Source organism: Ambystoma mexicanum, chromosome 12 (genome assembly GCF_040938575.1).
Source record: "Ambystoma mexicanum isolate Mex_15411 chromosome 12, UKY_AmexF1_1, whole genome shotgun sequence".
NCBI classification, from domain to species: Eukaryota; Metazoa; Chordata; class Amphibia; order Caudata; family Ambystomatidae; genus Ambystoma; species Ambystoma mexicanum.
The window spans coordinates 268,117,943-268,141,918 of NC_090936.1; the positions used below are offsets into that span (position 1 = coordinate 268,117,943).

General features: G+C 46.5%; 1 protein-coding gene across 16 annotated transcripts in view; it reads left to right on the forward strand.

Moving 5' to 3' along the window:
- The window catches only part of PLEKHA5 (pleckstrin homology domain containing A5), a 1,790,419-nt gene extending 1,767,131 nt beyond the window's left edge, over nucleotides 1–23,288 (forward strand). For all 16 annotated transcript variants that reach the window (XM_069628398.1, XM_069628397.1, XM_069628399.1 and 13 more), the window contains 2 exons: nucleotides 4,797–4,904; nucleotides 22,417–23,288. In XM_069628398.1, the coding sequence (XP_069484499.1) occupies nucleotides 4,797–4,894 (98 nt within the window). In that variant the 3' untranslated portion in view covers nucleotides 4,895–4,904; nucleotides 22,417–23,288. The remainder of the gene's footprint in view (nucleotides 1–4,796; nucleotides 4,905–22,416) is intronic.
- Nucleotides 23,289–23,976: the final 688 nt, after the last annotated feature.

Sequence of the window (23,976 nt, forward strand, 5' to 3'; positions counted from 1 at the left end):
GTCAAGGGAATTTCCCTCCTTGCGATCTCCTTTTGGTTTTGCCACCTTTCCTATCCTGCTCAGCCACCTTCTCGAAACTGGTGTTTTCTCGTGTGCTTTGCCTCACTCAGAGTGTGCTCTCATGCTCTGGCTTTTATCCGTGTGGGAAAGTGTAATGGAAGTCAGGTGTGAGTGATTGTCGATAATTGCCTGACCATAGTATTGGGACATGTCAGGTACACAGATCGGATGTTAGTCTGTTTTCCCTTAGAGCGGGTTGTCAGTGAGAAAGTGTTTGTGTTTTTAAAAAAAGGGAGGGGTAGATTTCCTAAATATCCTACCGGGTAGGATGGGGCAAAGGTGCTACAAGGAAGTGGATGCCGCGTATCACCATCCGTGTCGCACTCCTACAACTCAAAGACCCCTCACAGGGGATACTCCCGCACTTATCCACCCCTACGAACTGGACCCGAAAGCGATGGCTGTGTCCCGGCCACCTGGACATCAGATCCCTGAGGACTAGTGGGTGAGACACCTTCTGGTTTCTCACAAATCCCAACAGTTAGGAAGAACTGCACCAAAGAACTCCAAGAGAAGGGAGCCGTTCTCATGGTATCTCAGAAAGAGCTGTAATAAAGATGCCGGGGGAATGGAGTAATTCCCCCCAGGCCTTGTGGTGAACTGTACAAAGTATCTCCAGTAGGAAGGAGATATTCTCGTGGCACTGGTCTGAGAGTTGTACTGGAAACACCCAGGGAAGGGAGTCATTCCCCCTGTTTCTATTGGGATCTGCATAGACTCATAGCAGAAGAAGGGAGTCATTCTTTTAGACATTGGATGAAGACTGGGTGAAGCCTGTAAGCCAGGGAAATGGAACCATTCCCGTTGGCATTTTCTGTTGTAAAATAACATACTGTGGACATTGTTCAAGAAGCAGGAGAAGGGAGCCATTCTCCTGAAGAAAGAATGTTCTGTTAGTTTATTTTTTATTCATAGTGTGAGGGTTAAAGTAGGATTTGACAAGGGCAGTTGAACTTTGATTTGATAGACATTCTGACAATTCCTTTAGTTTTAGTTTGAGGCAGGAAACCGCTCTTAGATATGTGAACAGTGAGGTATTTTATTTAAGAAGTAAATGTTTATAACCAAAACCGTGCCACCTTTGTGTCTGCTTCCTTCTTCGACACCTTTGCACTTTATAGATATGAAGCCTCAATGGGGATAGTTCTGGTGTCGTCGTCAAATGTCTGTGAATATTTGGAAGATTAATAATCTGCTGTGAAAAGATTTTTTTTTCCAATCAGAAACCTTGTGAAAGGAAGTTAAGTCTTATAAGACAATGTTCTTGTCCTAGAGGTATGCAGAGCTTCGTAAACTCTGTGCGTGTCCCTTAATGCAGGTGCAATGCCTAGTCGGAGGAAGCAGTGCCATTCGGTGCATCACTATTGCAAGCAATTTAGTATTTTCTTGTGAAGGTGGGAAGAATCCCATTCATTCACACAAGGAACCTCCTTTCCTCGGGCCAATAACTAGCAACCCTTTTCGGCAGAAATATCTAAAATGCAGGTGTCGCAAAACATGGAATACAAACTCAAGTGGTGAAACTATTGAAGTTGTTCAACCAATACCCGGCACCCCTTGCCCACCGCATTGCTCCTCTCTGCTCCAACATCCAATGCTATGCAGATGATACGCAGCTTGCCTTCAGACTCGCCTCTACCACCTCTTCTCCTTTTCTCATCCCGGATTGTCTGTCTGCAATCCACGAGTGGTGCGCCGCCAATGATCTCTGCCTGAATGCCGGTAAAAGCGAGCTCCTCCTCATCGGCACACCTGAACTCCTCTTTCCTTCCACTCTATGGCCGGCCTCCCTTGACCCTCTTCCTGCTGCCACCTGTGAGAACCACCTCTGGATTATCTTCGACTCCACACTCTCCTTCTCTCCTCACATTTCCAATGTCTCTAAGAAGTCAAACTACCACTGCACCTCCTCAGAGGTATTCTTCCTTTCCTCTCTTTCCCCCAGAAACTCACTGTCTCCAGAGCTCTGGGTCTCTCTAGGCTTGACTACTATAACAGCCTCTTCTTAATTCTACCTGCCTCTACTCTCCGCCCTCTGCAACTCATCCAGAACAGGACTACAAGACTTGTCCTTGGCCTCAAGCCCAGGGATCGTATCTCTCCAGCACTGAAATCGTTCCATTGGCTCCCAGCGGCTGCAAGGATCAAATTCAAGACCCTTTGCTCGTTTGTTTGTTTTATTTATTTGTATAGTGATCCAAACCCAGAGGTAGAAGGGTGCTTTAAGAAGACAGTTACATAATTGTGAAATATCTTTGTGTTACATACTTAATACATACATACTTATACTATATACATATATTGTATAAAGGAATACAATTTACAGTTATATGTTTAAACAATATACAGTTAGCAATATACAATTTCAATATACAGTCATTTACAATACATGCAGCAGTTTACCGAGAGGTCAGGAGTCAGTAGTGCTACTCTTTGTTCAGGAGCCAGCTTATAACCTGCTTCCTAAAGGTCTGGAAGGACTCGATAGTTTTGATGTTGAGAGGTAGAGTGTTCCAGAGTTGGGAGGCAAGTACTGTGAAGCTGGTTCCTCCAGCTCTTTTTAAGTGGAATCTGGGCACTCTTTGCTTTGTCCTCCAGGCCTTCTGGGGCCTGGGGCCTGGGACCAAAATATCTCCAGCTTTCTCTTCAGAAATATCTTCCTTCTCGAGCTCTTCGCCACCTTGAGGGTCAGTTGCTACTCTAAGCAATGAGTTGGGGCAGATCTCTCTCTCTCTTTGGCCGGCACCTCCATCTGGAACAACATCTGTGCGTCTCTGAAACTCGAGCAGAACCACCTTCGGTTCCGGAAGCAGCTCAAGACTTTTGTCTTTGCTTCTGTCTTCCCCTTCCCTGCTAATCTCCTGTCTGATACTGCACTGGTTACCTGGCTACCCTCTGAACCATGGACCCAGGTCCCTGCCCTCCCAGTTGCACACATGCACAATGCATCCTGCCAACCCTGCACTTAGGGCTGTATCTACAACCCTACCGTCCCCTACTTGCACTTATCTAACACCTGTTGGCTGCACTTCACCCGTACACTGCCACTGGTTGGCCGCACTACTTTTTCTATGTCTTGATCCTATGTCTCACACTTCTCCTCCTCCCCTTGCACTTTTCCCCATTCCCTCTCCCCTGCACTTGCGTGATTTCAAGGTCACTTGGCCTAGTAAAATCTTTGTCTAGTCCTCCCTTGTTCCTGGCCTTGCCTTTTCACACCTTGAAACACTTGTGTATAGGTGCGCTATAAATAAAATATATCATGTATGCTACTGTATTTTATGTGATATGTATTTACCACTTGTTTAGGACATACTAAATGAAATGCAGCCGGTTTAACATAAGCTTTTTTGAGCTGTACATAACAGGATTGGGTCCCTATAACACATGAAATATGCTGAGGAACTTCTCATTTCCAGGAGCTTTTATTATAATATTTACCACATTTAGATGTGCATGAAGTGCCACTGGTTAGGGAGAAGATGGCAAAGGTGTTCACATATGCACTGGTGGAAGATTGTCTCCTACTTGTATAAAAACATACATTTTATGAAATCAGGAGAACACATCAATTAAATAATTGTTATATACATTTTTGGTAAAAACCTGTTTTTAAGAATTAAATTGACAGGTGTGTGGTAGTTAGTGGTCACTATCGCTGGATTGATAGGTCGCTAATGGTGGCGGTTAAGCAGATAACCCAAGGAAACCACAGGTGGATGATTGGGTGAATGAATTGCAGATTTTATCTAATTTTGATAAGGTCCTGTTCTCCAGGCAGTGCAAGACAGGAGTATTTTGATTTATGGGCATCCTTTAATGAACTGTACAGATAATGTGGATGACGTATTAGTGCATGCTTGCGCGGGGTAGGGTGATCATAGGTTTGTTTGTATTTGTGGTTGGGTGTGTGGGTTGTTTTTGTGTGTGTCTGTTTTGTTTGTGTCTTGCGAGTGGATTTAGCTTAGTGTGGGATTGTGTTTGTGACTTTCAAGTGTTATTACTGTAGAATTTAGTATTTTTATTTTTTTATAATTTTTCATCATATGATATGTATTATATTTGCAGTTTCTTTTTACTTGTATTTATTCGTTTGTTGCGTCTCTTTGAAAATATATAAATAAAATAGAAAAAAAGAATAGAATAACGCTTTTTACTGATTAGTGGTGTTGTACCCTCGGATTGCAATACTTTACTGGTTTGAACAGATCCTTTAGTAGTTCAAGAGATGTAAGCTCCCTTAGAAGGCGAGCCAGTTCCAGAGGCCTCTCTTTTGGCAAGTTTTAGGTGATCTACATTTATTTTTAAATATTTGAAAATCATATGTATAGATATACTTAGACACAAAGCAACTATCACAGTTCAGAACTCAAGGTACTCAATAAGCTCTGTCAATACATTTCCAATACTAAATCTTAAGTATGGTGGAAACTATTGTATATGTGTAATACTTCACTTGTGTCCATGTCAAGTCTTATCATGGGCAAACATTTCAGATACTTTTCAGAAACCGGACCGTCTGGATCTTCAAACTGAGGAGTAATTCTGAAAGCACAAATGTTTAGCAGAACTTGTGTTACTTAATTGTTTACTTGTTGACTGTGTTCAGTAGATGGGTGATTATCTTTTGCATTTCTGTGTTTTTTTCCTTACTGTATCATGCAAAGTTTTTCCTGGTTTGCCACATGGCTGTGACAGATTAACGCATTTATTTCATGTGCAATTCTTTTTTTTAGTTGAAAGTCTGTCGTCCTCACCAGAGTCCCCAAAGACGCCTCCAGCTCCATCACCAAAACCACAGCTCACTGAGGGTTCACACTTCATGTGTGTGTAATTGCAGAGAGGTATGGGCTTCCTTAATATGTGTTTCTTTTTTGTGATGACATGCCTATAAAAAGTTGCCCATCAAATTGCATGGTTAAGTGCACATGGAAGTACTTTCACAAATTATGCACTTTCACCTCAACTTGTAAGAATGTTGTTAGTTACAAAGTAATTCCAAACATAAGTTGCTTGTGTCATCAAATTGTTTCTAATATTTATATGCATTAGAAATCACCCAGTTAAAAAAACACAGTAATCGATAATGCTTTCTTACAGCTCATGTTGCAATTTATATAACACAAACATCTATTTTTAAAATACAAAAAAATGTGATTCTTCATAAATATTTCAATTTAGACAGACTTCATAATAGAGAAAACTACTACACAAATATGTACCTCTTATGTATGAATCTACTTAATTCTAACGTCTATGTATCCAAAAATGTATTCTTAGTTAATTGACTGAACACATAGATGTAAGTAAAACATGCAAAACATATGTAGAAAACGTACATTTCCCTGCCGTTACCTAAAGTTGAATCGAGTAATACATTTAATTACCAAAAACCTACATAACAATAAATTGTCTTTCATGTTTAAGGTCTACTAGTTTTGGCTGTTTCAAAAATTGTATATAAAGTTGATTGACAGCTGCATTCCCTTTGTAAAAAGTTTCTATTGCATCAGTAAAATTGATAGACTCATGTTAACCGTCTTGCCTACTTCCCGACTGACTGCTCCTGGCAGGTTGCTTGCGCTGACTATTTAAATACGTTCTCTAATTTAATTATTTCACATTTGTAATACTTTCGATTTGACATCTTATCCATGTTTATCATGTACCTGGATGTTCTTGCCTTACCTAGCACTTCTTTCAGTGGGATGACATGCTTTTCTAGCTTAAATAAGTATTTGAAAAAAGCATCTTTAAATAGGAATATCTTGTATATTATTATTTATTTGAAGAACAGGGATGTTAATGGTTAATGTCTAACGGAAATAACTTAAAATAATACATTTATAAATGGCAGAGGTATTCATCGGAAGGGTGCCTGTACAATAGCTTAAAGATGTGAGCAAGCTTTGTCAGATTGAGGGTGTTAACAAAGTGGAACATACACCTGGGATAAAATAAAACAAACTAGAAATATATAAGAAACAGGTGACTTTCAAGGTGACACTTGGGGGGGGCAAGTTTTGCAACTAAAGATGGGTACTTTATCAATATGTAAAATCACATTATTATGCTGCATTGGAGGGAGTGTTAGGGTCAGGTAGAAAGGATCGAGGAGCTCTCTTTTTGCATGCAAGTGAAGTTTGGGAAACCTTCACTCTGTCTGGCTTTGTTTGTGATGGAGTGGGTGAGTAGGGAGAAGGCGCGGAAGTGATAGAAGGTAGAAGCAGAGCATGTGACAATGAAGTTGAGAGAACAGAAGGAGCAGGGGAATGAGATGCTGAGTAGAATTGTAGTGAGTAGGTGGGTAGCACAGTAGAAAGAGCGGAAATGAGAGGGAGCAGAAGGGATGGAATATGACAGTGAAGTTGAGTGGACAGGAGCAATGGGGGAATGAGATGATGTGTAGACCGAGATAGTCAGACAGTTACTGAGGAGCAAGACCATTAATTGCTTTGTAGGCTAGGAGAATGAACTTGAAAAGGAAACGGTTGTGCAGGGAAAGCCAGCCAGTGTGGTGTCTGTATTTAGAAGTTGGAATGTTTCTGGGTAGGTTGTAAAGAATGTGGATTGTGAGTTAGAGCACTGTCTTTAGGTGGGAATGGTCATGGAATAGGCATGAGCAGTAGTTAAGTTTCTTAAGCACAAGTGTAAACATTAGAGTTTTCATGGAGTGGTGCGTAAGAAAAAAGCACATTTTCAGAATGTTGAGAAGATTAATATTAGCAGCAGAAGCGGTGGTAGTGATCAATTGTTGCAGTTGGAGACCACGTTCAAAGAGGACCCCAAGGTTGCAAGCCATGAGCGAGGGAGCAAGAAGGTCTGGCAGGAGGGAGTATAGGATAGGAATGGGAAGGGAAGGGCAGTGCTGCCATTGAAAGCTGGGAGAAAGATGGCTTCCGTTTTTTAAAGAGTGCCACATGATGCAGTGGAGAGCCATCCAGTGATGGACTGCATTGAAACTGGTGGTAATCCATTCTGAAATGGTTAAGATAAAAAGAGAAAGGAGGAAAAAGATATGAGTGTTATCATCAAACAGCTCATAGTGAAAGCCAAAGGACAAGATATGTCTTCCTAGAGCCAAGCTATAAAGGTTGAAGAGCTGACGTCCAAGAACTGATCAATTGGAGACGCTGTTAGGGGGTAGGGGTCTGAGGTTTGCTAGTTCCTGATATTTTTAAAGGAGTGGCCTTCCAGGTAGGAGGCAATCCAAGTGAAAGTCTTTTCTACACCAAGAATCAACACCATTGCGTTTCCTCTTCACGCCTCACCATCTCAGGCAGGGAAAATGGGTGCCAAGCTGCAATGATAATAGTTTAAAGAGTAAACAGTTGACTCTCACTCTGGTGTGGTAGCCTTTGATAATATTATTATTAGGGTATTTATTGAGCACAGACCTAGCTTTGATAAGCAACTGAGCACTTAATCATAGGGGAAAGAGTGTTACTCCTTCCTGGGCAAACTCTTGGACAAGCTGGTCATCTCCCAATTGATCCACCAGAGTAAATCTGTTGGTTGTCTCCATGACCACCATTCTGGCTTCAGAGCAGCCAGAGGCACGGAAACTACACTCCTGAACACCCGTGAAGACTTGTTCTCAAATCTCGACTCCAACTCTCCATCCATTCTCATCCTTCTGGATCTTCCCTCAGTCTTCCATACGGTCAATCATGCCAACCTTATAAATTGGCCCTGTGACACCCTTGGCATCACAGTCCTGGCACTGGACTGGTTGACCTCCTTCCTCTCTGATCGACCTACCCAGGTTCAACTGGGCCCTTTTCTCTCATCTATCACACACTCCAACTGCGGCCTCCCTCAAGGTTTTATCCTCTCGCCGTGGCTCTTCAACATATACCTTGCCCCTCTGGTCCACATGATCTACGCCTTCTCTAGTCCCTTCCAGTGTTATGCAGACAACACGCAGCTCTCCTTCAAGCTTCCCTCCACTGCCTCCTCCCTCATCCCTGACTGTCTGACTGCCGTTCAGGCATGGTGTGCTGCCTTAATGCCAGTAAGACGGAGATCCTTCTCATCGGGACCTCAGCTCCCTTCTGCCCTCCTACTCTCTGGTCTCCCTCCATGGGTCACCTCCCCTCACCCTCTTGTAAGGCAAAAAACCTCAATGTCATCTTTGACTCCCCTCTCTCCTCACTATCAGCTGCACCTCATCAGAGGCATTCTCCCTTTCCTCACCTTCCCCCAGAAACTCAATGTCTCCAGAGCTCTGGTCCTCTCTAGGCTGGACTACTGCAACAGCCTCTTCCTCAATCTGGGCGGTCTGGAGATCATGAAGAACAGTAGATTGATCATTGAGCTTTTTGTTGATTAGGAGTGATTCCCAATCTTCTATATTGGTTGTGAGGAGTGTTGATTGATTGATAGGTTTTTTATAATGCACCTATACACAAGTGTTTCAAGGCATAACCAGGCAGGGAGGGGAGAACAAGAGGCACAATCTTACTAGGCCTAGTATCATTTAGATTGTGCAAGTGTGCAGACAAGAAGTACCGGGGAGAGGAAGGGGGAGAGGTACACCCAGTGGAACAGTGCCCTGGGTTAAGTGCAAGGAAGGCAGGGCCTCCAAAGGGAACATGCCTCGGAATTGCATGGAAGGCCAGGTGGCAGTGCAGGAGGGCACAAAGGCAAGTGCTATGGATTTAGCAGAGGGGGGGTGTCCTATATGACTCAGAGGAGCACCAGGCAGCCAGTCAACGGATCTGAGCAATCTGAACAGGAGGAGGGAAGGCAGAGGGAAAAAGGAGGTGGGGAAAGGTTAGCAAGGGAGCGGCAGAGAGAAGGAAGAGGAGAAAAGAAAGGTCTTGAGGGGCTTCCGGAACTTAAGGAGGTGCGGCTCAAGGCAGAGCATGGTAGGGAGGCCATTCCATAGGGAGGTACCTGCAGAGGTAAGAGATCTACCACCCAGTCTCAGCTTGGAGAAGCGACTTACCTGCAGAGAATTGGAAGTAGACGAGCGGAGGGCTCTGGAAGGAAGGTACTTAGGAAGAGAGCTTTGGTGATACTACGGGCCGCAGCCCCAGAAGACTTTATGGACAATGCAAAGGGTCTTGAACTCGATCCCTGCAGCCTCTGCGAGGTAGTGAGGGGTATTTCAGAGCCGGAGAGATGTGGTCCCTGGGCTTAATGCCAAGGTAAAAATCTTGCTGTCCTATTTTGGATGATTTGCAGAGGGGGAGGGTAGAGTTAGGTACATTGAGAAAGAGGCTGTTGCAATATTCAAGCCTAGAGAGAACCAGGGCTCTGGAAACAGTGAGCTTTAGGGGGAAGGAGAGAAAAGTTAGAATAGCTCTGAGGAGGTGCAGTAGGAAATGGGACTTTTTGGAGATGTCCGTGATGTGTGGAGAGGAGAGAGTTGAGTCGAAGATTAACCCAAGGTTATTTGCCTCACAAGAGGGTGAGGGCACAGGGCCAAGGGAGCGTCGGCCAGAGTGAAAGGGGAAAAGCAGGAGCAGGAGTCCCAATGAGAAGGATCTCCATCTTACTGGCATTAAGGCAGAGATCATTAGAGGCGCACCATGCCTGAAAAGCAGAAAGACAGTCAGGGATGAGTGAGGAGGAGGCCGAGAGTAGCCTGAAAGAGAGCTGCGTGCCATTTGCATAACATTGAAAGTTTGAGGTGAAAGAAGAGATCAGGTGGGCCAATGGGGCTAGAGAGACATTGAAAAACAAGGGCGAGAGGATAAATTGCCTGATCGTGATGCCCAGGGTATCTCGGAGACGGGTGATCAGGATGTTGTGGTTCACTGTTTCAAAAGAAGAAGAAAGGTCGAGGAGGATGAGGGCAGAGGGGCGAGTGAAGGTTGGAGAGCAAATCTTCACGGGTGTTCAGGAGAGCAGTTTCTGTTCCCCTGGCTGCTCTGGTGCGTGACTGATGGCCCTGTAGACAACCAACAGATTGAGTGCGGAAGGTTATCTGTGAGATAGCCAATTGCTCCGGGAGTTTGCACAGGAAAGGAGTAATAGAAATTGGGCGATAGTTTGCTGGGATGGAGAGGTCGGCAAAAGGCTTTTTGAGAAGGGGGTGCACAATGGAGTGCCTGAGAGGAGAGGGGAAAACTCCAGTGTCAAAGGAGTGGTTGCAGAGATCGGCCAAGGCTGGAAGTGAGCAAGTCAATGTTGTCCTTAATGGTTCTGGAGAGGAATGGAGACACCTGTTTGGATGAGACTTTCATAGACCTGCCTGTCTGGAAACTTCATCTGGTGTAACAGGTGAGAGGGAGGCGAGGAAGAGGGGAGAAGGGGCAGCAAAGGAGGGCCAGAGAGTGGTAGAGGGAGGCATGGGAGCAGATGAGAGTGAGGACAGGATGTCCTGAGTTTTTGTGGTGAAATGAGAGGCCACGGCCATGCCAGATGGTCTGGGTGGGTGTGGGAGAGAGGAACATACTGCAGTGGGATTGACCAGCTCCTTGCAGATTTTAAAATGTTTGGCCGTGTTGCTAGATGCTGCGGAGATGCAGGCTTGAATGTATACTCTTTTTATACAGAGGATGGAGAGTCTATATTGCCTTTGAAGTAGGCGGCAGGTCAGTTTGTCCGAGGGTGAAAATCTCCCCATTTCCACTCAGCTGCTTTGCACTTGCGTTTCAGGGCGGCCAGGTCAGAGTCATACCAAGAATTGCACTTTTTGGCAGGCTTCCGGCGGATGCTCATGACATGAGCAAGGATGTCAAGATTGTTAGAGCTGGAAAGGTGAAGTTGGAAAGGGATGGGTCAGGAAGGGATTCAGCCGCAGGAGTGGGTGGAGGAGAGTAGGTGGAGGCAAAGGCTGCTATTGACACTCTTGTCATGGGTCGAATGATTATAGTGGAGGGTGACAGTGCTGGGTGGGCCATTGCCAGGGGATCAGGAAGCTTCAAGTGAGAAGAGAGAAGAAAGTGATACGTCCAAGAGAGAAGAGTAGTGAGAGGGTTAGAGAGAGGGATTCCAGAGTAGATAAGAGCATCCAAGGTGTGTCCGGCAGAGTGGGTCGAACCAGAGGGTGGAATGGAAAGGGAGAGAGGGTCGCAGAGGTTGCGGAAAGGCCCTTAGGAGTCAGGAGAGTCCAGGTGGATGTTGAGATTCCCAAGGAGGAGTAGCTGGGAGGTAGAGGAGAGGAGAGAATAAGTGAGGTCAACCCATTCAGAGAGGAAGAGGGTGGCCTGTAGAAGGTGACTAGGCTCAGAGAGGAGCCAGGGGAAACAGAGAGCCTACCGACCAGGCATTCAAAGGAGGAGTAGGCTTGAGTTGGAATGATGGAGACAGGAATCCACTCAGGAAATCTCAGAGCCACTATGCCTCTGGGCCTGTTGTGCCTGGGTTCAGAGAGAATCTTGTAGCCCACAGGGAGAAGTGTGTCAAAACTTGTGACCGAGCAGGCCTTAACCCATGTCTCGGTAAGAGCGAGAACATCTAGATCCAGCAGTTCAAGGAGGTTGCAGATGTCAGAGGAGTATTTGACAGCAGAGCGACAGTTTAGATTGGAAGTGTGGAACAGGTTGCCACTTTTGAAAGACCTCCATAGAGGGGTAAAGGGGTCCCCACGGGAAGTGGCTGAGGAGCCTGGGAGGTAGAGGGAGGAGGCGACAGAGGAGCCAAGGAAGACTTGGATGGCAGAGGGGTTAGAGAGGTGGCGGCCAAGGGAGGTGAGGTAGCCAGGAGAGAGGCATCTGGCAAGGGAGCCAGAGAGGTAAGGATGAGGGAGGCAAGGGAACCAGAGTAGCAGAGGGAGGGGATGACAAGGGAGCCATTTCGGTAGACTGCCTTCCAAATTCCAGAAGGTGAACATTGGAGGAGGGGAGGGTGTTGGGTCTCTCTTTTTTTCCAGGAGGAAGGAACGGTGCCGAAAGGCTCACAAGAAGCACCATAAATGCTCCTACTCAAGAAGTGGGTGAAGACTTTCCTCCTCATCCTCTTCACGTAAGAAAAAGAGAAAGCACTGGTCCCACAGAGACAATAGCGATGGCAAGTCTTTGGACTCCCTGAAAAGAGTAACATGCCTGCATGGGACGTTGTCCGCCGATAAGTGGCAAAATGTAGAGTACAAATGCTTGAGATTTTCTCTGAGACATTACCGGCCCTGTCCTTGACACTGACTGAGTCAGTAGGTCCCACTGCACCTGTAAATGCTGGCAGGACACCTAAGTAGAGCAGCGCCTGTACCCCTAAACCAGCGGTCCGCAACCTTTGGCTCTCCAGATGTTGTGGACTACAAATCCCACCAGTCTTAGGGAACATATCATGGGAGTCGCAGTCCAACACATCTGGCGAGTCTCCGGTTGCATCCTTAAAGGATCAGACCCCTGTCCCAAAAATAGAAAATTGAACTCGTAACCTTGGCACCGACAACTGGAATAGTGGCACCATAACCTTAAGTATTTTCCATGTCAAAATAAGGCGAATCTGAGTTCCTTCCACTGTCTTCTGATTCAAGTATGCTCTAGTATTTCTAACAATGCAGGCTATTTACGATGAAGAGAGTGACTCAATCCCTCGGCCTCAAACCTTTAAGATGTATGCTTGATCAGGGTGACCCAATCCCCCCCAATAATTTGATGATTGTCCCTATTCTTGGGAAACCAGGCCTGATTTACCTGGCTACAGATTTCAGGGATTCAATCGCCTCGACACATCTGCTGATCTTGAGATTGAAGATCCGGTGGTCTGAATTGTCAACCAAAAGGCTGCATTTGGGTGAAGGCAGCCTTTTGGTTGACAATTCAGAAGGTTGTCCGAGCCCCCTCAAGGTGAATACAATAATATGACCTTGCCGACACCCTGAATATGGGAACTCAAAGGGAAGTTCCCCTCCCTTTCAACCTGGCAGTCGCCAACCCCATCACGTCCCTGTGGTGAACTCCTTGTTTGTCAATGATGGTCGTTAAGGTTCTAGCCAGAAATGTATGAGCTGGAATTAACAGATCTGACATGCTTGCTGATGCACCCAACGCCAGAAAGCTTGGTAGTGCAGCCTCCTACTCCTGGGACCAGAGGGTCAGTTTTCCCCTTCCACCGGACAGATGAAGCACAAAATTGGATGCCCTTGGAAAAAATATATTTGGGGCTGCTAGTGTGGCCCTTAAGGCAGTGAATGCCTCAGGTGCTTTAGCTGAACACACTCATTGTCTTGGGAAGATAATATCAGAGGCAAAAGCTACCCTGCCAGAAGCAGAAATCGGGATGGGTTCAAAGAACTGGTCGCGAATGATAGAGGCAACAAGCCAGGCCTTACAGACAGGCCTTTATATGGCTGTTTGCATGGCCAGAGCCATGGGGACAGCTAAAGTGGTCAGAAGACATGCATGGATGAGAATGTCTGACTTTGTGGCAGTTGTGCAAAAAAACTTCTGGACATACCAATTGATGGAATCCATTGATTCGGTTCTGTGGACGAAGAAGTACGGAAACGGTTCATAAGACCAGGAAGAGGAACAAATGAACAAAATGAAAATATCAGGGTTTTTGGACTCTTGGCAAAACATTACTTTGGGTGCCTGGGTCCTTCAAGTGGTGGCATTGGGGTAATGATTGCCTTTTGTCCAAAGGTCTCATGATCGCCAAGCCACAGGAAGGGTGTCATCCCTGGACCCAATCCTCTTGGAAGAAATTCAGATCCTACCAGAGAAAGCAGTGATAGAACCAGTTCCGACGTGAAGACTAGGAGGGGATTGTGGTCTCCTTACTTTTTGGTACCAGAAAAGGAATGTGGTTTACATCCCATCTTGGACTTAAGTTCCTGACTCAGGAAGGTGATGTTGGTGCAGATTTTGCAAGCGCTGCAGAACCATGAATGGCTGGTGTCCCTAGACTTCAGGATGCTTATTTCCATGTGCATTTCTATCAAATGCACAGAAAATTCCTGAGGTTTGTGATCTCCGAGACACATTACCAATTTTGCATTCACTTTTTCTGATTCTCCTCCACATGAGGGATTTCACCAAGCTGATGGCAGGGGCCAAACTCATGTGGGACAAGAGTCATGGCTTCCCCCTACCTATGTGGTGTTCCTTCTCCCTCCCTGTTCCCCCTATTCCCCCCCTTTCTATCTGGCTTGATATCAGAGTGCAGTGAAACCATTCTTGGTAGTAGTGCTTTACATCCTACTAAATTCAAATACCTGGACAACTGGCTTATCAATGCCACAGCCCCTGAACAAGCAGTCGCCCATCTACCACGCACATTCCACCTTCTACATAGCTTGGGCTTCTCTTCAAATTCAAGAAGTCCTAGGTGACGCCTCCACATACCCTCCTTTTCAGGGGGGCTTTACTGGATTCTTCCTTGGGGCGGCTTTTCCTCCTGAGGACAGGGTGCAACATTTTCTGCAGATCGTCAAGCTACTTCAGGCTTGCCTTCGGATGAGAACTCAGCAATCATACCTCCGGTCCCAACTGTCCCAATAATAGAGGAGCATAGGCGACCAGATGCAAGTCTCTAATCGATTGGCACAGGACCTGTCTTGGTGGTCCCATGTGGAGAACTTGAAGGCAGGTCAAACCTTTCTGGCATCTGTGGCCAAAGCAGACCATGATCACGGATGCTCCCTGAAGGGTTGGGGCTCTCACCTGAGGCACCTTGGGGGTGAGCAAGATTTGGTCTTTGGCAGAATCTAGATTGCTTATTAATCTGTTGGAGCTGTGGGTGATGAGACTTGCTCTGAAGGCCTTACTACCTTTCATCAAGAGTAAAAGTGTCCAGATGCTTATGGAAAACAGTGCCATAAATTACCTCAACAAGACAGTGGGTGTAGGTTTGCTGCCCTTTGCAAGGAAGAGTTTACATGTTCTTCACACCAAACTCAGCACTATGAATCTCCATGCTTGGCTCTATAGACGTTGAGGTATAGGGATTGGGACCCGTCCAAACAGGTCAAGGAGGTTTTCCCGTCTGCATGCAAGTCCGCTACCAAGACCATCTATGATTGCTGCTGGAAAACATTTTGTGCCAGGCTTAGGGATACTGATGGGGACCCAATTGCTTGCCCTATGGATCCAGTCTTCCAGTTTTTGCTGTCACTTGCAAGAAGCGGGTTGTAGATTGTGAAAGGATACTTTGTGGCCTGATGGATTTTCAAGAGGTCCCTTGAGCAGGGCTCCTTTTTTGGGATCCCTCCAGTGGTGCAGTTCCACCAGGGCCATAGTGATCATGTTACCATCGAGAAATGTCATGGTGCCGATACAGGATCAGAATCTGCTGCTAGCATCCATAATGGCTTCTACCTTCAAAACAATGCATTCCTGTTCTTTCAGATTATTGTCCCAGTCAACAGTGTTCTTGGCTGCGATTACACCTGCCAGGATAGTAAGTGAGCTCCAGGCTGAAGCTTCCTTATCACTTGTTCTCAGGATCTAAAGTTGCCTCGAGGGTGCGAACCTGCTTCTTGCAGAAAGTAGTTTCAGACTTGCACCTTACTCAAAAGATTCAATTATCAGGCTCTTACCCGCCCCCTCATTCTTCCAGGGAGGAGAGGCGGCATCATCTAGAGAGGCCCTAAAAGGGCTTTGAGTTTTTACATCTCTAGACCAATGGAAATATGGAAAGAGGATCAATAGTTTGTTTCCTATGCAGGCCCCAGGATGGGCACGGCTGTAATAAAACTAACGATTTCGAGATGGATCATCAAGTGTATTTCCGAATGCATCAGGGTGGGGGGCAGGAACTGGGGTTCTCACCGCTGCCACCTCCTGCCTCACAGCTAGGAGTGGCTTGGGAATACTTTGTGGCAGACCCCCCACCCCTGACGAGACCAGGCTATTGGCCTTGGCACACTTTAATGTTCTATCTGGAGGATGCTCCTCCCATGGACTATTTATTACCATCACACTGCTAGAGAGTGCTGAAAGAGAACACTAGAGGCAGAGAAATAAAATTGACAGATTTTTACCCTGACAGTTCCCTCAGCTGCAGAGCCATGGGGGGGAAAGGGATTGGAATTTAGCTTACAGAGCATTGTGCACAGTGGTCTAAGTGTACGAAAAGAAGTAGTGGAACTATGTTCCCTACTGGCCTGCACCGCTCCCCACAGACCCCATCGCCGCGTCCCCTCACATGCACAATAAAACCCCCTAACAACATGTGCCTGCTCTTTAAGGAAACGTCCTGTGCAGTGCACCGAAAGTGCAAGTTTCAACTTCTTCCTACACTTTTATTTTAAAACGAAACCGTTCCAGCCAGAACGGTTTCTTTACAAAATAAAAGTATAGGAACGGTAAAACATAATTAAAATAAGTATAGGAACACCGCTCCCGCCCACTTCGACTACAGATTGTGCACCACATTTGTACCAGTGGCGTCATCATTTGCATAGGTCGAGGAATGGACCAGTGGATGTGGTTGTTGAGCTCAACCCTCATGGGTTACCTCGCGCGTAAGCCAGCGCGCCAAATGATACGCAGGAGCCGGAGGTGCACATAACCTTCTTTATTAACTGACTGGCGACAACTGCCGCAACCCTGTCCCCGTCCCTCCCCTTCCCCTGATGTCGTGTCCGGGACGTCGTGTCCTAGGGCCGCAACGGCGGCCCGCCCACACAACGATGTGGGCTATCTGACATCTCCCCCCTTTTTAGCGTGCGAGTCCCGTAGGTTTTCTCACCCCATCTCCTCTGAGTCGGGTTGGCTTCATGCGGCTCCTCTGGGGGCGCCTCGCCCTGCTCGGGGTTAGTCTTTCCTTAGCGGGCGGTGGGGTGCGTGCTTCACCACCTGACTCTTCCCCGTCTCCTTGATATGCTTCTTCTTGTGGTCTGTCATCCTCGCTGTCTCTGTCCATTGTCCACTGACCTCCTGGGACCGGCGTGACGCGTTTAAAATGCAGCTGTTTCTGGTCACTAACAAACAGTCATTTCTTTGTGCAGTGACCATGGTGCCTTTCTTGTGGGTTATGATGAGGGGGGTGGATGCGAAGGTGGCTTCTTCCTTTCGATTTTTTGGTTGTCGGTGCCACACTTCGTCACCTGGCTGCATTATGCTTTTGCTGGCTCTTCTTTTCCTGTCTGTGACTTCCTTTGACATTGCTTTCCTCGCAGTGTCGTTTGCTTTCGCCACTTGTTCCAGCGGCGTCGGTTCTTGTGGCCTTGGATCTTCCGGTAGTCTCGTGGTGATCGGCCTCCGGATTAGCAGGTCTGCTGGGCATACTCCCATCGTGCTGTGTGGCGTGTGTCAGTATTCCCTGAGTAGCTGGTTGAGGGCCTGCTCGAAGGGCTTGTTTTGCACATGTGCAATTTGTAGGGTTCTCTTGATATTGGCCATAAACCTTTCGACCATGCCGTTGGCCTGAGGCCACCGGGGGGTTATTCGTCGATGTTGGAACCCCATGTATTTTGCAAACTTCTGGAAGTCATGGCTTATGAATGTGGGACCATTGTCTGACTTTATGACCTTGGGGATGCCATAAGCTGAGAGCATTCTGTCAAGTGCTGGGATGACACTTGATGTCGCACTGCTTTCCACTATCTGGGCATCCGGGTATCTCGAATGTTCATCCATGAGTACGACCACGTGAGTCCCGTTGCTCAGGGGTCCAAACAGGTCTACCGCTAGCTCCTCCCACACCTTGCTCGGCAAGGGTGATGTCTGTAAGGGGTTTGGTTGTGGTGGCGGCGCGACTTGGGCGCAGACGTGGCAGTTTCCTACGATGGTCTCCACTAGGCAGTCGAGCTGCGGGAACCAGGCTTTCTGTCGAAGGAGGCGCTTTGTGGCGACTACGCCTCGATGTCTTCGTGGGCCAAGTGTACTGTCCTCTCCCAGAGGGTTCTCGGGATGACGACTTTGCAGCCCTTCAGTAGTACATTGTTCTCTACCACCGTTACTTCTTCCCAGACTTGGTCAAGCCACTTGACCTCCTCTCGTGTTGTCTCTGACTCTCCCCTCGCCTGTTGTCTCATGAGGGCCATCTTGTCTGTTTGCAGACAGTGTCTTGCGATTCAGAGTGCAGGGTCCGCCTCCGATTGTACCGATAGCTCCGTCCATCCTACTGGCATTGGTTGTAAGTGGTGTATGATGTAGTTCATGTATGCATCCGCTATGGATGGTTGGGACGCGGTTGTGGTTATTGGGTGGCGGGAAAGGTAATCTGTGGGGTTTTCCTCCTTCCCGGGTCGGTGTTGTATTTCAAATCTGTAGTCCTGTAGGCGCAGACCCCATCGGGCTATTCTCTGCGGCATTCTGGCTTTCGGGCTTCCGTATATGGTAAGCAGTGCCTGGTGATCAGTGATGATGGTGAATTCCTTGCCGAACAGAAAGAGATGGAAATATTTGCAAGCCCAGACAACCGCTAAGCTTTCCTTTTCCGCCTGTGAGTATGCCTGTTCTGTGATTGTCAGGCTTCGGCTGGCATACACCACTATGTGGGTGTTGCGTGGTTCCTTGGGGTCCTTTTGTGTCAGTATGGCGCCGAGTCCCACGGGACTGGCATCCACGATCAGCTCGGTGTTGCGGCTGGCATCGAAGTATGCCATGTCCTCAGCTTGCGATATGGCTTTCCGTATGGCCTCAAATGCCTCTTGACACTCTTTTGACCATATGAACGGTGTGTCCTTGCGTGTGATAGGCGCAGCGGGTTACTGACGGTGGCATAGTCTTTTAGGTATCTGGAGCAGTAACTAGCTAGGCCCAGAAATGATCTCAAGTCCGTGGTGTTTATGGGGGAGGTGGCTGAATTGAGTGCCTCGACTTTCTCCGGATCGGGTCTCATTCCTTTGTCCGAGAAAATGTGCCCGAAGAACCTCAGAGAACCTTTTCGAAAATTCACACTTTGATTTGTTCAGTGTCATCCCTGCTTCGTCCAGTGCCTGACACACTCTGTGGAGTGCTATGTTGTGTTCCTCCTGTGACTTGCCGTATACTAAGACATTGTCTGAACAGTTCAAACAGTTAGGGACGTGTCTGATTACCTTGTGAATCTCGTCTTGAAAAATTTCGACGGCGAAGGAAATGCTAAAACTGAGTCTTTTGTACTGAAAAAGACTGTGGTGGGTGACAAACGTGGTAATATAATGGGATTCAGGCGCGATCTCAATCTGGTGATAACCTTTGTGAGGTCCAATTTCGAGAAGATTCTTGCACCGTGAAGGAGATGGATCATTTCAGTGATCCTGGGTGCCTGGTGCCTCTCTCTTTCAATGGCGGTGTTGGCCCTGCGCATGTCTAAGCATTGGCATATAGACCCATCCGGTGTCTTCTTGGGGACGGGGACGATGGGGGATACCCATGGTGTGGGACCCGACACAGGTTCAATGACGTTCATTTTGATGAGTTTATCAAGTTCCTCTTCCACCTGTCTCTGTATATTGAATGGAATCCCTCAATAATGCTGGGCAACAGGTTTGATGTGAGGGTTTATGTGGAGATGGACCTTTCTGTTTCGCAACTTGCCTAGGCCGGTGAAGAGCTTTGGGAATGATTGTTCGATTGCGTCCGGTTTGGCAAAGTATTTATGCGCCATCAGCTGGTATAAGACGTGCACCAGTCCCATGTCTACCGCGGTCCGGAAGCCTAGTATGCATCCGCTGTTAGCTTCAGTTTTCAGAATATGTAGAGGGACTTTTGCTGTGTGTTCCTTATGTGTGCACCATGCTGTGATCATGCCTCTGCACGGCAGAGGGGTCGTGGAGCCATAGGGATATATGTCTACCGTGGCTTTCTTGATTTTGGGCTGTGGGGCCAGGGACTCGTATGCTTGTTCGCTGATGATATTGACCGTCGCACCGGTGTCTATCAGGAATTTTAATGGGGTCTCATTTACCTGAAGCGTTAGTATGGGACTGTGTTGGGTGGCTGCAGTGTGGTCTTCCTTTGATCTTCCTCTGAGGACGGGGTGTCGCTGCTGGTGGGTGAGCGAGTTTCAACGTACCTCACAAACCGTCTTCTGTGTGAGCGTCTCGTATCTTCTTACGAGCGTCTGTCCTCACGAGTGTATCGGCTTTTGCGGTCACCATCCTCTTTTCTAGTGGGTTTCCTTTCACTTTCCACTAGAGACCTCGGCGGACTCTGGCGACTGTATCGGCGCCTGTCTTGATTGCGGTGCTTGGTTGGCGTGTATGTCGGCGCGTTCTTGCACATGGCCCTGTAGTGATCCATTCCTCCGCATGCGGCGCATTTTTGTCCTATGGCAGGGCATTCCCCTGTGTGTGGGTACTCATATCCACATTTGTAGCACGTGGCTTCAGGACGTTTGTTTCCTTGGTTGGGGTGTGAATACAATTTGTTGACTGAATCGGTGTTTTCACTATGCTGTTGTATGGATACTTTTCCGAGATTGTCCAGTTGGGAGTCGACAGCCGCTTCCATGCGAGCCAGTGCTAGGATTTCCTCCAGAGATCTTTGTTTCTGTAAGAGTTGCTTGCGAAATGGTTGTGAGAGGCATCCCGCAATTACTTGTGATCTGAGCGCCTCTTCATTGGAGTATCTATGGAATTCACAATGTTTTAGTTTGATGCAGAGGCGCATTACAAAATTGTCTATTGACTCACCCTTTTCTTGTCTGGTCGTATGAAACGTGTCGTTCATAGTCGACATTGGTGTGCGGGGCAAAATAGTCTGATAGTTTGGCGTGTAGTTCTCCATATGTGACAGTGTCCACATTTAGTAATTCCCCCGCAATGTCTCTTACTGCTGGTCCCACAGCCATGAATAATGTATTTTTCAGTCTTGTATCGTCGGTTAGTCCTATGGCACCGGTGTAGAACTTGAAGTCCCGGAGCCATATGGTCCAGCGAGGTCCTAGATTCGACGTATCACGTATTTCAAAGGGGTTTGGCATTTGCATGACCTGGGATGCACCTCCCTCGCTTTGCGCGTGTTGGTTGTTGACTTGTGCTGCATCTATACCTGATGATGCTGGTGCCGCCACTCCCGCCCCTCCTGAAGATGAGGCCGGGGTGCTCGCCGAGGTGCTCACCGAGTCCGACATGTCGGCTGGTGATATCGCGGGCTTGTGTGCAGGCACGTGAGGCGTGTGATTTTGGCACCTGGCGCCCAAGGTTTATTTCCACCTCAGGCACAAAACACATGGGGCGACTTGCCTGTGGAGTAGGTGCGCCGAACGAGAACAAAGCAAAGCGGCGCTTGCCCTCACCTTGGACCGGCATTTTTCTCTTGCGGCCTGCAGGCCGCTGCGTCGCGCTGGGGAGTGAACGTTCCACTCCTCGCCGAAGAGATGCGGGCGGGATGCGTCACAGCCCTTTCCTCAGGCTTTGTGCTTTTTCGCTGCCTCTTCCGGGTGCGGGCGCTTTTCTCTGCAATCTGGGAGATGAGCTCAAGTAGCCTGGGCTCCTTATCTGGGACCTGGTGTCCCACGGAGGCGGGGTAAGGCTTCTGCTGTTGGGGCCGTGTCCGAGGTGCGCCGACGCGCTGCACTGCTCAGCTGCAGACCTCGGCACGACGTTGCTAGGGCCCGTGTCCGATAGTCGACATTGTGGAGCTCAACCCTCATGGGTTACCTCGCGCGTAAGCCAGCGCGCCAAATGATACGCAGGAGCCGGAGGTGCACATAACCTTCTTTATTAACTGACTGGCGGCAACTGCCGCAACCCTGTCCCCTTCCCTCCCCTTACCCTGATGTCACGTCCGGGACGTCGTGTTCTAGGGCCGCGACGGCGGCCCGCCCACACAACGATGTGGGCTATCTGACAGTGGTCGATGCAAAAGGGCATGATGCCCCCTGCCGGACTGCAAATGTTTCCAATGCTAGCTAGGCCGGCGAAATTAATATCTTAAAATGCAGAATCCATGGGCTGAGCCATCCATCCAAAAGAACATTACCCTAGGTAAGTAATGTTTTCTTGTTGTGAGCCTTTCAATCACAGAAAATGTCCTGCTTTCGAATTGATAATATTGATCTACATGTGAAGCACTAATGCTAATGAAACATAATTGAATTACTTGGGGACACTGAAAGAAACTTTCCTCCGAGCCCCCACCCCCAAACATGAAGTTCTGTGTTAAATGGACCATCCAAAACGAACAAAGTAGTATTATGGGAAGAAATTGTATGGTGATTTTTCAAGAATAATTGCACGCTGCAATGTAAACCATTGTTTTTGCTATTGTCTTGGATTTAATTCAATTAGCTTTGTTCTTTTTTTTTAAAAAAATGGTTGTGTGCTCTTTATATTGTATTTTAGCTTCAACACTATAGCTTGGGATCTTACTGCATCCCAGTGTAGGTTCTTCTGACGGACATTATTAATGTAAAACCAGGCAATGTCCTGATGGGTTAAGAAAGATGCAACATCTTCTTTTCTGAAGTATTTTATTGCCCAGTCAATTATTTGATGTGGTGATTGCTGTCAAATACGTGAAAAAGTACTCCCGGCGTGAAACTATTTTTAACAAATTGTTTTCTCTTTTTCTCTACTTTTAGATCAAAAATACAGTTTTAATGGGCTTTCATGCAGATGCCCGCAGCTCAGAAATATCAGAAGATATTGTACAGTATATTTTAAGTCTCTGAAATTCATTGCTCTGGTGCTTAAGGGCCTTAAGCATCATTTTATCACTTCCAGGACATGTTATTTAAAAAAAATGTTTCAATGGCCCAAGGGTACACTCCGCAAACTAAAGATGGTTATTTTGAGAACTGCTTGCTGCAGTGTTTTCTCTTGCACTTGAAGTTGGGTGCTTTCACATGTACATTCTCTGGTCAGAATTTACTTGCTGTTTCTTGGAGTGTAGGGTTTCTTATGTGTTGATTTGAATTTATTTCAATATGAATATATTTTTCTCCAAAATAAACTGGGTATGTTACACTGCGCCACTGAAATATAATTTACATTTCTAAAAGAGAGCACCCTTGAGTACATTATTTCACATCTGATATTGTAAAAAAAAAAGTATATATTTATATTTAAATTGTGCCATTTTATTACTGGGTAAAAATGTTCTATTTCTGCTGTAATTATTTCTGTTGGATTGCATTGTTAGCAATTCACTTCTTCACATTGTCAGCATTCTCCAGAATGTAAATGCTTTTTCTTAAGAAAAGATATATTATATATAAGAGAAGGGAAAGTAGCTTTCAGTACTGGACTTTTACTTCTCTAGAATGGGTGTGTACAGCAATAAACAGACTTTATCTTCCAGTACTTGTTGTACAAATGTAATTATGTTCATTGTGTAAAAATATACAATGATCAAATCTGATGTAAGTGTACAAATTTACTTACTTTAGTTCAAATACAAATGTTCATATACTGTTTATTTTATAACTTGTTAAATAAATGTTGATGTTCTTAATTTTGTATTTATTTTTGTATTTTTTAAATTCACTTGTAGAACATTTCCTTTGTTGCCACACCATACACTATATAAATGGTTGTTTGCATAGGTTCTCTTTCTTTGTGTTATTTTCCCTGGTGTTGAGGAATGATGAAAACGGAAACACGCTAGGCAACCATTTTTCACACAACCCACTCCTATCTCACTTAGTGGTAACAATGGCTGCGGAGTCAAGAGCATCTTGTAGGGGAGTAACAGTGTGGTTTCAGGTATATTTTAGCATGTATGGCATTGAATAAGTGAATGCCCTTTCAAAGATGTTCTGAAAAATAGTACTTTGTCTTCCGAGACGTTAAGTAAATTGTTATTTAAGTTGCAGGTAAGTAAACTGTATGACAAAGATTCTTTTCACAGCTGTAAAGTAATGACCTTACCAGCTAGGGTCATGGGCATTAATCATAGTATGAAATGTGGTTGTCAGTACCCCACATGTGCCTTTGTGTCTGAATCTGCTGAAATGAGTGTCAGCCAATCATAGGAATTCATCTTAGAGGTAAACTGGCTCGGTCGGTCCCCACCACTGTTAAGCATAGGTACAATATTAAAGATGGGGCCCAATCCCATCATTCCGCTGTTGTGGAGTGCTGTTGGTCTTCACAAAGTCAAAGGGCAACATTGGCAGTCCGTTAATTTGGGCAGCATTACT